Source organism: Ranitomeya imitator, chromosome 1, assembly GCF_032444005.1.
Source record: "Ranitomeya imitator isolate aRanImi1 chromosome 1, aRanImi1.pri, whole genome shotgun sequence".
NCBI lineage: Eukaryota > Metazoa > Chordata > Amphibia > Anura > Dendrobatidae > Ranitomeya > Ranitomeya imitator.
Window position 1 is genome coordinate 106,969,980 of NC_091282.1, and position 13,121 is coordinate 106,983,100.

A 13,121-nucleotide genomic window follows, 5' to 3' on the forward strand; every position below is an offset into this window, starting at 1 on the left:
GACACGACCAAGTAATTCCCGGAAAGAGTCTTGAGACATCCCGGCATATTTCGGGAATGGCATTAAGCGCGCCATATAGCATGTGATAGGCTCCACGCTCTCCTGGAGTTCAATGGGATGTCTCCAAAAACGCTTACGCCGTGTCCTTCTCTGTCGTTCTCTATTTCTTTGTTGCTCCCAAGCAAACGGACAGGCAAGAAACAGCTTGATGCTTAAATCCAGGTTGAAATAAATGCTCTCCATGCGAAGATCCATCATGACACAGGATACAGTAGCAAACTGTGAAGATTTCAGCAGTCCAAGGGTCTATATATAGATATCCCATAATACACGCCCACTGTAGTCCCATTGGCGGTGTCTGGTTATCTAGATTTTTCTCCTGTTAAATTTTCCACCATGCGCACACAAAATGCAAAAGCATGCAAAACGCATGAAAAAGCGTGTAAACGCTGCGTTTTTTTTAACCGCATGCGTTACCTTATGCGTCTAAAAACCGCTGCGTTGCGGATTAACCCCTTCATGACCCAGCCTATTTTGACCTTAAAGACCTTGCCGTTTTTTGCAATTCTGACCAGTGTCCCTTTATGAGGTAATAACTCAGGAACACTTCAACGGATCCTAGCGGTTCTGAGATTGTTTTTTCGTGACATATTGGGCTTCATGGTAGTGGTAAATTTAGGTCAATAAATTCTGCGTTTATTTGTGATAAAAACGGAAATTTGGCGAAAATTTTGAAAATTTCGCAATTTTTACATTTTGAATTTTTATTTTGTTAAACCAGACAGTTATGTGACACAAAATAGTTAATAAATAACATTTCCCACATGTATACTTTACATCAGCACAATTTTGGAAACAAAATTTTTTTTTGCTAGGAAGTTATAAGGGTTAAAATTTGACCAGCGATTTCTCATTTTTACAACGAAATTTACAAAACCATTTTTTTTAGGGACCACCTCACATTTGAAGTCAGTTTGAGGGGTCTATATGGCTGAAAATACCCAAAAGTGACAACATTCTAAAAACTGCACCCCTCAAGGTACTCAAAACCACATTCAAGAAGTTTATTAATCCTTCAGGTGCTTCACAGCAGCAGAAGCAACATGGAAGGAAAAAATGAACATTTAACTTTTTAGTCACAAAAATTATCTTTTAGCAACAATTTTTTTATTTTCCCAATGGTAAAAGGAGAAACTGAACCACGAAAGTTGTTGTCCAATTTGCCCTGAGTACGCTGATACCTCATATGTGGGGGTAAACCACTGTTTGGGCGCACGGCAGGGCTTGGAAGGGAAGGAGCGCCATTTGACTTTTTGAATGAAAAATTGGCTCCACTCTTTAGCGGACACCATGTCACGTTTGGAGAGCCCCCGTGTGCCTAAAAATTGGAGCTCCCCCACAAGTGACCCCATTTTGGAAAGTAGACGCCCCAAGAAACTTATCTAGATGCATAGTGAGCACTTTAAACCCCCAGGTGCTTCACAAATTGATCCGTAAAAATGAAAAAGTACTTTTTTTTTCACAAAAAAATTCTTTTAGCCTCAATTTTTTAATTTTCACATGGGCAACAGGATAAAATGGATCCTAAAATTTGTTGGGCAATTTCTCCTGAGTACACCAATACCTCACATGTGGGGGTAAACCACTGTTTGGGCACATGGTAAGGCTCGGAAGGGAAGGAGCGCCATTTGACTTTTTAAATGAAAAATTATCTCCATCGTTAGCGGACACCATGTCGCGTTTGGAGAGACCCTGTGTGCCTAAACATTGGAGCTCCCCCAAAAGTGACCCCATTTTGGAAACTAGACCCCCCAAGGATCCTATCTAAATGCCTAGTGAGCACTTTAAACCCTCAGGTGCTTCACAAATTGATCTGTAAAAATGAAAAAGTACTTTTTTTTCACACAAAAAATTCTTTTCGCCTCAATTTTTTCATTTTCACATGGGCAATAGGATAAAATGGATCATAAAATTTGTTGGGCAATTTCTCCCAAGTACGCCGATACCTCATATGTGGGGGTAAACCACTGTTTAGGCACTCGGCAGGGCTCGGAAGGGAAGGCGCGCCATTTGACTTTTTGAATGGAAAATTAGCTCCAATTGTTAGCGGACACCATGTCGCGTTTGGAGAGCCCCTGTGTGCCTAAACATTGGAGCTTCCCCACAAGTGACCCCATTTTGGAAACTAGACCCCCCAAGGAACTTATCTAGATGCATATTGAGCACTTTAACCCCCCAGGTGCTTCACAGACGTTTATAACGCAGAGCCATGAAAATAAAAAATAATTTTTCTTTCCTCAAAAATGATTTTTTAGCCTGGAATTTCCTATTTTGCCAATGGTAATAGGAGAAATTGGACCCCAAATGTTGTTGTCCAGTTTGTCCTGAGTACGCTGATACCCCATATGTGGGGGTAAACCACTGTTTGGGCGCACGGCAGGGCTCGGAAGGGAAGGCACGCCATTTGGCTTTTTAAATGGAAAATTAGCTCCAATCATTAGCGGACACCATGTCACGTTTGGAGAGCCCCTGTGTGCCTAAACATTGGAGATCCCCCAGAAATGACTCCATTTTGGAAACTAGACCCCCAAAGGAACTAATCTAGATGTGTGGTGAGGACTTTGAACCCCCAAGTGCTTCACAGAAGTTTATAACACAGAGCCATTGAAAATAAAAAATAAAAAAATATTTTCTCAAAAATGATCTTTTAGCCTGCAATTTTTTATTTTCCCAAGGGTATCAGGAGAAATTTGACCCCAAAAGTTGTTGTCCAGTTTTTCCTGAGTACGTTGATACCCCATATGTGGGGGTAAACTACTGTTTGGGCACATGCCGGGGCTCGGAATTGAAGTAGTGACGTTTTGAAATGCAGACTTTGATGGAATGCTCTGCGGGCGTCACGTTGCGTTTGCAGACCCCCTGATGTGGCTAAACAGTAGAAACCCCCACAAGTGACCCCATTTTGGAAACTAGACCCCGAAAGGAACTTATCTAGATGTGTGGTGAGCACTTTGAACCCCCAAGTGCTTCATAGAAGTTTATAATGCAGAACCGTGAAAATAATAAATACGTTTTCTTTCCTCAAAAATAATTATTTAGCCCAGAATTTTTTATTTTCCCAAGGGTTACAGGAGAAATTAGACCCCAAAAGTTGTTGTCCAGTTTCTCCTGAGTACGCTGATACCCCATGTGTGGAGGTAAACCACTGTTTGGGCACATGCCGGGGCTCGGAAGGGAAGTAGTGACTTTTGAAATGCAGACTTTGATGAAATGGTCTGCGGGCGTCACGTTGCGTTTGCAGAGCCCCTGGTGTGCCTAAACAGTAGAAACCCCCCTCAAGTGACCCCATTTTAGAAACTAGACCCCCCAAGGAACTTATCTAGATATGTGGTGAGCACTTTGAACCCCCAAGTGCTTCACAGACGTTTACAACGCAGAGCCGTGAAAATAAAAAATCATTTTTCTTTCCTCAAAAATGATGTTTTAGCAAGCATTTTTTTATTTTCTCAAGGGTAACAGGAGAAATTGGACCCCAGTAATTGTTGCACAGTTTATCCTGAGTATGCTGGTACCCCATATGTGGGGGTAAACCACTGTTTGGGCACACGTCGGGGCTCGGAATTGAGGGAGCACCATTTGACTTTTTGAATACGAGATTGGCTGGAATCAATGGTGGCGCCATGTTGCGTTTGGAGACCCCTGATGTGCCTAAACAGTGGTAACCCCTCAATTCTACCTCCAACACACCCCTAACCCTTATCCCAAATGTAGCCATAACCCTAATCACAACCCTAATTCCAACCCTAACCCTAAGGCTATGTGCCCACGTTGCAGATTCGTGTGAGATTTTTCAGCATCATTTTTGAAAAATCCACGGGTAAAAGGCACTGCGTTTTACCTGCGGATTTTCCGCGGATTTCCAGTGTTTTTTGTGCGGATTTCACCTGCGGATTCCTATTGAGGAACAGGTGTAAAACGCTGCGGAATCCGCACAAAGAATTGACATGCTGCGGAAACTACAACGCAGCGTTTCCGCGCTGTATTTTCCGCACCATGGGCACAGCGGATTTGGTTTTCCATGGTACTGTAAACCTGATGGAACACTGCTGCGAATCCGCAGCGGCCAATCCGCTGCGGATCCGCAGCCAAATCCGCACCGTGTGCACATAGCCTAATTCTAAAGGTATGTGCACACGCTGCAGAAAACGCTGCGGATCCGCAGCAGTTTCCCATGAGTTTACAGTTCAATGTAAACCTATGGGAAACAAAAATCGCTGTACACATGCTGCGGAAAAACTGCACGGAAACGCAGGGGTTTACATTCCGCAGCATGTCACTTCTTTCTGCGGATTCCGCAGCGGTTTTACAACTGCTCAAATAGAAAATCGCAGTTGTAAAACCGCAGTGAAATGCGCAGGAAAAAAACGCGGTAAATCCGCCATGAATCCGCAGCGGTTTATCAAATCCGCAGCGGAAAAATCCGCAGAGGACCAGAATACGTGTGCACATACCAAAACCCTAACCCTAGCCCTACCCCTAACCCTATTCTAACATTAGTGGGAAAAAAAAAATTCTTTAGTTTTTTATTGTCCCTACCTATGGGGGTGACAAAGGGGGGGGGTCATTTATTATTTTTTTTATTTTGATCACTGAGATATAATCTATCTCAGTGATCAAAATGCACTTTGGAACGAATCTGCCAGCCGGCAGATTCGGCGGGCGCACTGCGCATGCGCCCGCCATTTTGGAAGATGGCGGCGCCCAGGGAGAAGACGGATGGACCCCGGCAGGATCGGTAAGTATGATGGGGTGGGGGGGGAGCACGGGGGGGGGGGGATCGGAGCATGGGGGGGTGGATCGGAGCGCGGGAGGGGTGGAACGGAGCACGGGGGGGTGCATTGTAGCATCGGGGGGTGGATCGGACTGCAGGGGGGGTGGATCGGACTGCAGGGGGGGTGGATCGGAGTGCAGGGGGGGTGATTGGAGCACGGGGAGGGTGATTGGAGCACGGGGGGAGCGGACAAGAGCACGGGGGGAGCGGCGCACAGGACGGAGGGGAGCCGGAGCAGTGTACCCGACAGATCGGGGGGCTGGGGGTGTGATCGGTGGGGTGGGGTGGGGGCACATTAGTGTTTCCAGCCATGGCCGATGATATTGCAGCATCGGCCATGGCTGGATTGTAATATTTCACCCGTTATAATAGGTGAAATATTACAAATCGCTCTGATTGGCAGTTTCACTTTCAACAGCCAATCAGAGCGATCGTAGCCACGGGGGGGTGAAGCCACCCCCCCTGGGCTAAACTACCACTCCCCCTGTCCCTGCAGATCGGGTGAAATTGAAATTAACCCTTTCACCCGATCTGCAGGGACGCGATCTTTCCATGACGCCACATAGTCGTCATGGGTCGGATTGGCACCGACTTTCATGACGCCTACGTGGCGTCATGGGTCGGGAAGGGGTTAAACACTGCAGATTGTAATGCAAATATGAAACTAGCCTAAAAGGGTTAAAGATGTGCAAATTTGATCGGGTCCCTGCTTATTCGGCAAGCTATAGAGCTTTCCAAATAAGCTACAGAGGGAACCCGGCTTCATGGATCGCTCCGGCCGATCAGCTGTTCGGCTGCGCTACGACTGCCGCATAACTTCTTTTACATACTATTCTATATGTTATTGTCTGTTGGTGGTTCAACAAAGCATTGCCACTAGAGATGAGCGAATTTGATCGGGTCTTTGCTTATTCGGCAAGCTATAGTACTTACCGAATAAGCTGCAGAGGGATCGCAGCTTCATGGATTGCGTCGGCTAATCAACTGTCTGGTGCCACAGCCGCATGTGTCGGTCCTGTGTGACAAAGTAGTAGAAAACACAGCGCCTCAAACGTTGGTGAAAAAAATCTAATTTTATTATGCCTCCTGTGGCAACGTTTTGATCCAAAAGATCTTTCTCAAGCACTTAAGAAAGATCTTATGGATTGAAACGTTGCCACAGGAGGCGGAATAAAATTTGATTTTTCTTCACCAACGTTTGAGGCGCTGTCTTTTCTACTACTAGGTATGGACTTTTTTCCGGGATGAACTCCCTGGTTGTGACATGCGTCCTAAATAGTGTCCTGTAGGACCCTGCCTATATGAGGTGCGGTTTAACTTATAATTTTTGTTTGGTGCTGTGTGACATGCCCACACATGCATGGAGAGCCTGTTTGTTAAGTTATCATGCTATGATTAAGAGCGGTGTAGTGCTCGAAACGCTTTGGTTTTTTGTAACCCAATGTATGTGTTTTGTCACTTTTTAATGGATCTTAAATAAAACAACTTTTAATATTACATACGGATGGATATGCAACATTTATTTTTCTACTGCCTATATGTCTGGTATAATTAAGATTGAATGCTATCATCACTTGCTCCCCCATTTTAATTAGCCAGATGTGATAGGATTCTGATTATCATTCTCCTGGTCCTTTTTCCAAGGCTGAGCTGGTTGGGTTGGACATAGTGTCGTCTGAACCCTGCTGTGTATGCTTCACCTATCGTCTGCTAGACTGTCTATATTTCCCCTGGATGTGAAGCACTTGGATGGTGTCTATGAACCTCAGTCCCCTGCAGCTCCCCCGGAACCATCGGGTTGAGTAGTTTCCCACCGCTGCCATGTGCGGAGAAATGGGGAGTCAGTGGGTGCTCTTGTCGGCTGGCCCGAGACTGCATGGATCAGGGCTCATCCCACTGAATGCCTGCGCTCCTTCTCATGGGCAGAATACTACTCAGACAACACAGGGTGAGAGTAAAACAGTGTGGCAATACTTTATTGAACTACCAGCAGACAATAACATAGTAGAGTCCCAGCAAAATATCCAAGATGGTGCAAAATTACAAAGTCTCACCCTTCTGCTGACTCACTGGGATGAGAGCAGCAACAGCTTCGTAGCTTCCAGGGCCAACTACTCCCACCAGTGGCAACACGCTTTTGATGGTCACCCACAGAGAGGAGGTAACAACAAGCCTAGAAAGCTGCCAGTCCATTAAGGTACGTCTCAAGGTGAACTGATTGACCCAACCTGGATTCTCCAAATGCCTTTGAGGGCTCAGTTATGGTCAATGGAGCAGCTCTGTATTCCTTCAGTTGGAGGTATGATGCCGTGGCTACTGTCATGTAGAGTTTCACAAAACAGAGATAGATCTTCACAAAAGGTAAACCGCATTCAACAAACATCAATTCAATTGACAATAAGAGTCAACGTTCAGTCTCATATGAACAATGGCTCATGTCCCTGGACCTACTGAAATATTACATCTAGATAATTAAAAATGAATGCTGTGTTGTCACAGCAACAAATTTTGATTTTTGTTTATAAATTTGCAATCAAGTATACAGGGTAGAATATTGTTTTACAAGACATACCTATTCTGCTGTTTCCTAAAATATCGTCAAAGGAAATTATGTAGCCTAATAAAAAGCCCTGGCAGTCATCTTCAGGGATCTCCCCCCACACAACAACAGCTGAGGTCTTGGTGACATTTTTCACAGTGACATTAGATGGACCTGTTCTTGGAACTGTAAAAAAGCGACCAAAAATGTCTGTTAGTAATGAGCTAATGCAGGTAAAAAGGAAAACAATAAAAATGTTGAAAAGGCCATTAACAGCTTTTTGTGTCTCATCTATATAATTAATTTGAGGCTAAATGTCAAGATATAGCTAGAGGTTGCTAGTAGCATTTAAAGGGATTTTCCTGTCTAAACATACATTTCTGCAGTCTATACCGTACTGGCAATAAGGTTAGCAATATCTGTTCATGGAATGGTTTTCCTTGTTCTTATTGGAATGTGCACCTTGTAGATCCAGACCGAAGGCAGCAAAACCTTTGCATTCACTCTGTGGTCCAACTCATCCCAAACTGTCTCAATTGAGTTGAGTTTGAGTGTTTGTGGAGGCCATGTCATTTGACACAGCACTCCATCCCTCTCCTTCTTGGTCTTACATAGCTTGGAGTTGTGTTTTGAGTCTTTGTCCTGTTGCAACACAAATGATTGTCCCTCCAGGTGTAAACCAGATGGGGTGCCATGTAGCGGCGGAGTGCTGTGGTCTACATGTTGGGCAAGTGTGCCTTGAATGTTGAACAAGTCAATAACATTGTCACCAGCAAAACACCTCCACAACTCCACACCTCCCCCTCCATGCTTCATGGGGAAGTACAGTACATGAAGATATCATCCACTCATTTTTTTCTGCATCTCACAATGATATGGCAGCTGGTACCAAAAAATCTACAATTTTGACTCCTGAGACAACAGTATAAATTTCCACTAATCTAATGTCCAGTTGCTTGGCCTAAACTAGTGTCTTCCTGTTTGTGGTCTTCAGTAGTCACTTCTTTGCAGTAATTTGACCATAAAGGCTGGCTTTTCAAAGTCTCCTCTGGACAGTTAATGTTGACATGCATCTGCTACTTGATGTCTGTGCATCATTTATGAGTGCTGTTACGTGAGGTGCTGCAAATTTTCAGTTTCTGAGGTTGATTACTCGATGAACTTGTTCTGCAGCGGAGATAGTTATTAGTTTTTCTTTCTTGGGGTGATCCTCATGAGATCCTCAGTTTTATCACACCGATTGATGGTTTTCATGACTTCACTTGAGGATATATTCAAAGCTCTAGGAATTGTTCAAATTAACTGACCTCCATGTCTTAAAGTAATGATAGACTCTAATCTCTCTTTACTTAGTTGAGTGGTTCTTGCCATATTTTGGCTTAGAAGAGTTTTGGACTAGAGCTCAGCACTGTATGGAACTATGTTACAATTCTGCCTCTGCGAAACAAACCCGATGACACTTTCTGAAGGCCGGTGATTCTACAAATGAACTGTTGACAAAGCTTATTTGTTCAGTGGAAGTCATTCCTGGTAACTACTCAAAGGAACTGATTGAGGGAATGCCAAGGGAGGGTGTAAATCTGTGATGAGACTATGAGACTATGAGTGGTGGTACTTTGTGGAATCTAAGATTTAACACTGCTTTGTTTCACACATTTTTCTTTAGTCCTTGTTTCCACTATGTATTGCATCATGGTTTTGATGTCTTCAGTCTGAATCTACAATGTGAAAATTCCAATTAGAAGGAATGCCATTATATGAAAAGTTGTGTCCAAACTCTTGACTGGTACTGTATGTGACTGCAGATTGCCAAATACTGATAGTGTGGAACAGGCTTCCCCTCCATTTGCAGCTTGAGTTGGGGTCACTTGACTACAAGTATGTGATTGGCAATCACATGCCATTTTGCTTCTTTCAACAGAATATTGAGAAACGTAGATTGGAAGCTAGTCAGTCTGTGAGTGTGAAAGTATGGAAATCATAAACTGCCTGTCATATTACTGCCTGCTCGAGCTTGAAATAGAGGAGATGTCTGACAATGTGCACTTTCCACACTGTCACAATTCAGCAATCTGCAATGACACAACAGCTTCAGTCAACACAACTTCAGGCCACATGCTGCTTGTGCTACCGAGAGCAGCCTGTATTTATTTTACTCTCTTATATAGCGCCATTAATTTGACAGCACTTTACAGACATTATCGTCACTGTCCCCATTATGGCTCACAATCTACATTCCCTATCAGTATGTCTTTGGAGCGTGGAAACCAGATCACCTGGAGGAAACCCACGCTAAAACGGGGAGAAAATACAAACTCCTTGCAGATGTTGTCCTTGGTGGGCCTGTATGACCTAAATGTTCTACCATGGCCTGCAGTGTCTCCAGACTTGGTTCCCATTGTGCACCTCTGGGATGTCATTGATTAGTTATTGCAAAGGGAGCTGCCAGCAGCGAATCTTGAAGATTTCCATGCTCAAGTGCAGTCAGCGTGGCAGAATGTTCCTCAGACAACCATTAATAACCTCGTTGATAGCAGCCAAGGCCTAAAAGTGTGGGGATTTCTGCATGTGCAACTCATACTTAAAACTGAATAAATTGAGAGTTTTAGAAAATATTGTTTATATATTTTCAAAATTTGCATATCATTAACATGTCTATTGTTGTGTGATTACCATAATTTTGTACATTTTTCCTTCTTGGTGCTTCAGTTTCAATGATAAGGAATGTAATTTCTACAGTGCAGTAAAGACTTTGCAATTTTCTCAGCAATCACAACGTTATACTGTATGTTTTTAGTAATAAATGTTTGCATTGACTGAATGTTAGAGATGATTCTAACTCTCAACTCTGCCCTGTCCTTCAAACCTCACGTCCAAGCTCTTGCCACCGCCTGTTGCCTCCAACTCAAAAATATCTCCAGAATCCGTTCCTTCCTCAGCCCACAATCTACCAAAACACTTGTGCATACCCTCATCATCTCCCGCCTAGATTACTGCAACACCCTCCTCTGTGGCCTCCCAGCTAACTCTCTTGCACCACTCCAGTCTGTCCTCAACTCTGCTGCCCGGCTAATCCACCTCTCTCCTCGCTACTCCCCTGCTTCTCCCCTCTGCAAATCCCTCCACTGGCTCCCAATTCCCCAACGAATCCAGTTCAAACTACTAACACTGATCTACAAAGCCATCCACAACCTGTCCCCTCCCTATATCTCTGAACTATTCTCTCAATATCTTCCCTCACGTAATCTTCGATCCTCCCAAGGCCTCCAACTCTCCTCCACACTTATTCATTCCTCACACAACCGCCTCCAAGATTTCTCCCGAATATCCCCCATCCTCTGGAATTCCATGCCTCAGCACCTCCGATTATCCACCACCCTCGGATCCTTCAGACGGAACCTGAAAAACCATCTCTTCAGGAAAGCCTACAGTCTACAATAATTGAGCAGCCGCCTTACCGCTGCCAGAGCCACCGCCTCACCGCCGCCAGAGCCGCTGCCTCACCGCCACCAGAGACACGGCTGTCCGCCACCAGAGCTGCCGCCTCACCCCTACCTTCTGTCTCTTCCCCACTGGCCCATAGAATGTAAGTCCGCAAGGACAGGGTCCTCTCCTCTCTGTACCAGTCTGTCACTGTAAACTTGTTTACTGTAAACGATATCTATACCATGGAATTAATGGTGCTATATAAATAATAATAATAATAATGACTATCAGACTGTGGTGCAGCATTCACATAGGTATTCCACAGCAGGCAGAACAAGGTCCTGAAAATTTCCTCGTCATTTGTATGCTGGCATCTAGGCACCTCTGGCACTTACAAGGTCCACATGACGTCATTGCATCTTTTTCTTGAAGTCATGGGGCCCTTGTACACTGTGTTCCAAATTATTATGCAAATTATATTTTTCTCGGATTTTCCTAAATGGTCGGTGCAAATGACAGTCAGTCTAATAAAAGTCATCACCCGTTAGATTATACATCGAATTTTATTGAAAAAATCTCCCAATGATAACAGTATAATCTCCAAAATGAATAATAACTCAAAATGCACTGTTCAAAATTATTAGGCACCAGCAGCTTCAAATAAGTGTGCTGCTTTGTAATGGTATTTTGGCAGCTGCTCTCTTCGGCCAGTCTCACACGTCCAGATAATTCCGGTACTGGAGTTTTCCGTGTCCGTGTGCTCACGTAGGCCATCCGTGTGGGATCCGTGTGATGTCCGTGAGTACGTTTTTAGGGTCCGTGTGCTGTCCATGTCTTGCAACAATTTTTACAATTTTAACCCTATGACAGGAAAAATGCACACGGACAGCACACGGACAGCATCCGTGTGCGGTACATGTTTACACAAACCCAATGACTTTAATGGGTCCGCGTTATCCGTGCGTTCCCACGAACACTGACATGTCTCCGTGTTTTGCAAACAGACACACCTGTCCATGAAAACACGCTGACGTGTGCAGAGACACATTTACTTTAATGTGTCTACGTGAGTCAGTGTCTCCGGTACGTGAGGAAACTGTCACCACACATACCGGAGCCACTGACGTGTGAAACCGGCGTTAATCCAATGAATTTGTCTGGCAGAAACCTTCCTCATTATGCCTTTATCTGTCTGTGCTCTGTTTCAGTCACAAATCTCTTCACAGTATGATGATCACTCTTAAGTTTTCGTGAAATATCTAATGTTTTCATACCTTGTCCAGGGCATTGCACTACTTAACGGTTTTCAGCAGCAGAGAGATCCTTTTTATTGCCCATATTGCTTGAAACCTTTGGCCTGCTTAATAATGTGGAACATCATTTTTAAGTAGTTTTCCTTTAATTAGAATCACCTGGAAAATTAATTATCACATGTGTTTAAGATTGATTTCAGTGATCCATTGAGCCCTGAGACACAATACCATCCACAAGTTTATTTGAAAAACAAAACAATTAAATCTTTATGACACTTGAATCCAATTTGCATAATAATTTGGAACACGGTGTAAATACCAGAGGAGCACAGGATGTAGGCATTCAAGTGCCAACTGAAGAATTTCGCAGGGCCCTGGTCTGACTGCCATGGAGTACCGATGTGGATGATGAGCCAGGGTTCTGTACAACTTTGTGCTAATCACTAGTATCAATGAATGTAATATATAGCCCAGAAATATGTTCATTAACCCTGAGTCTTGTCTTACTGGAAAAATGAAGGTTTATGTTCAATGTACAAAATTTTTGGAGACATGTTGGAAAATCCCCTGAGTGTTTAGAACCATCTGAATAATTTTTGTACTTCCTACTAAATGGGCTATTCTTGGCACAATCATTGTACCCGGCAGTAGGGTCATCCCATGTCTTCTACCCTAGACTGTAATGTCCCCCTGGCCATATTTCAAGCTGATTTTTCACTTTTGTTCTTATTACGTTTGAGGACACGACATTCTTTATGCTGTGAGTGATTTCATGATGTCCATACCTCCTTCTTCTGTATATGTATAAGTCAGTCCAAAGGTTGTTTCTTCAGTTGAATCCTTACATTGACAATGGTCATACAATACAATCATGATCATGTAACGTTTCATTGCTACAAATGGCCCTGGAAATAAATAGAACACCAGACCTAGATTAATTAATAATATGGTGCATTTTTTTAAAGGAATCTGTCAGTAAGTTTTTGCTATGTTATCTGTAGAGGCAGAGACCCTAATTCCAGCGATGTGTCACTTACTGGTCTACTTTCTGTTCTGCAGATCTAGCAGTTCT

General features: G+C 43.7%; 1 protein-coding gene across 1 annotated transcript in view; it reads right to left on the reverse strand.

The window, feature by feature from the left end:
* LOC138657631 (interleukin-6 receptor subunit beta-like) overlaps positions 1 to 13,121 on the reverse strand; it is a 129,215-nt gene that overhangs the window by 26,422 nt on the left and 89,672 nt on the right. The window contains exons 11-12 of the mRNA XM_069745366.1: positions 12,835 to 12,954; positions 7,404 to 7,556 (exon numbers count right to left, since the gene is read on the reverse strand). Of these exons, the coding sequence (XP_069601467.1) occupies positions 7,404 to 7,556; positions 12,835 to 12,954 (273 nt within the window). The remainder of the gene's footprint in view (positions 1 to 7,403; positions 7,557 to 12,834; positions 12,955 to 13,121) is intronic.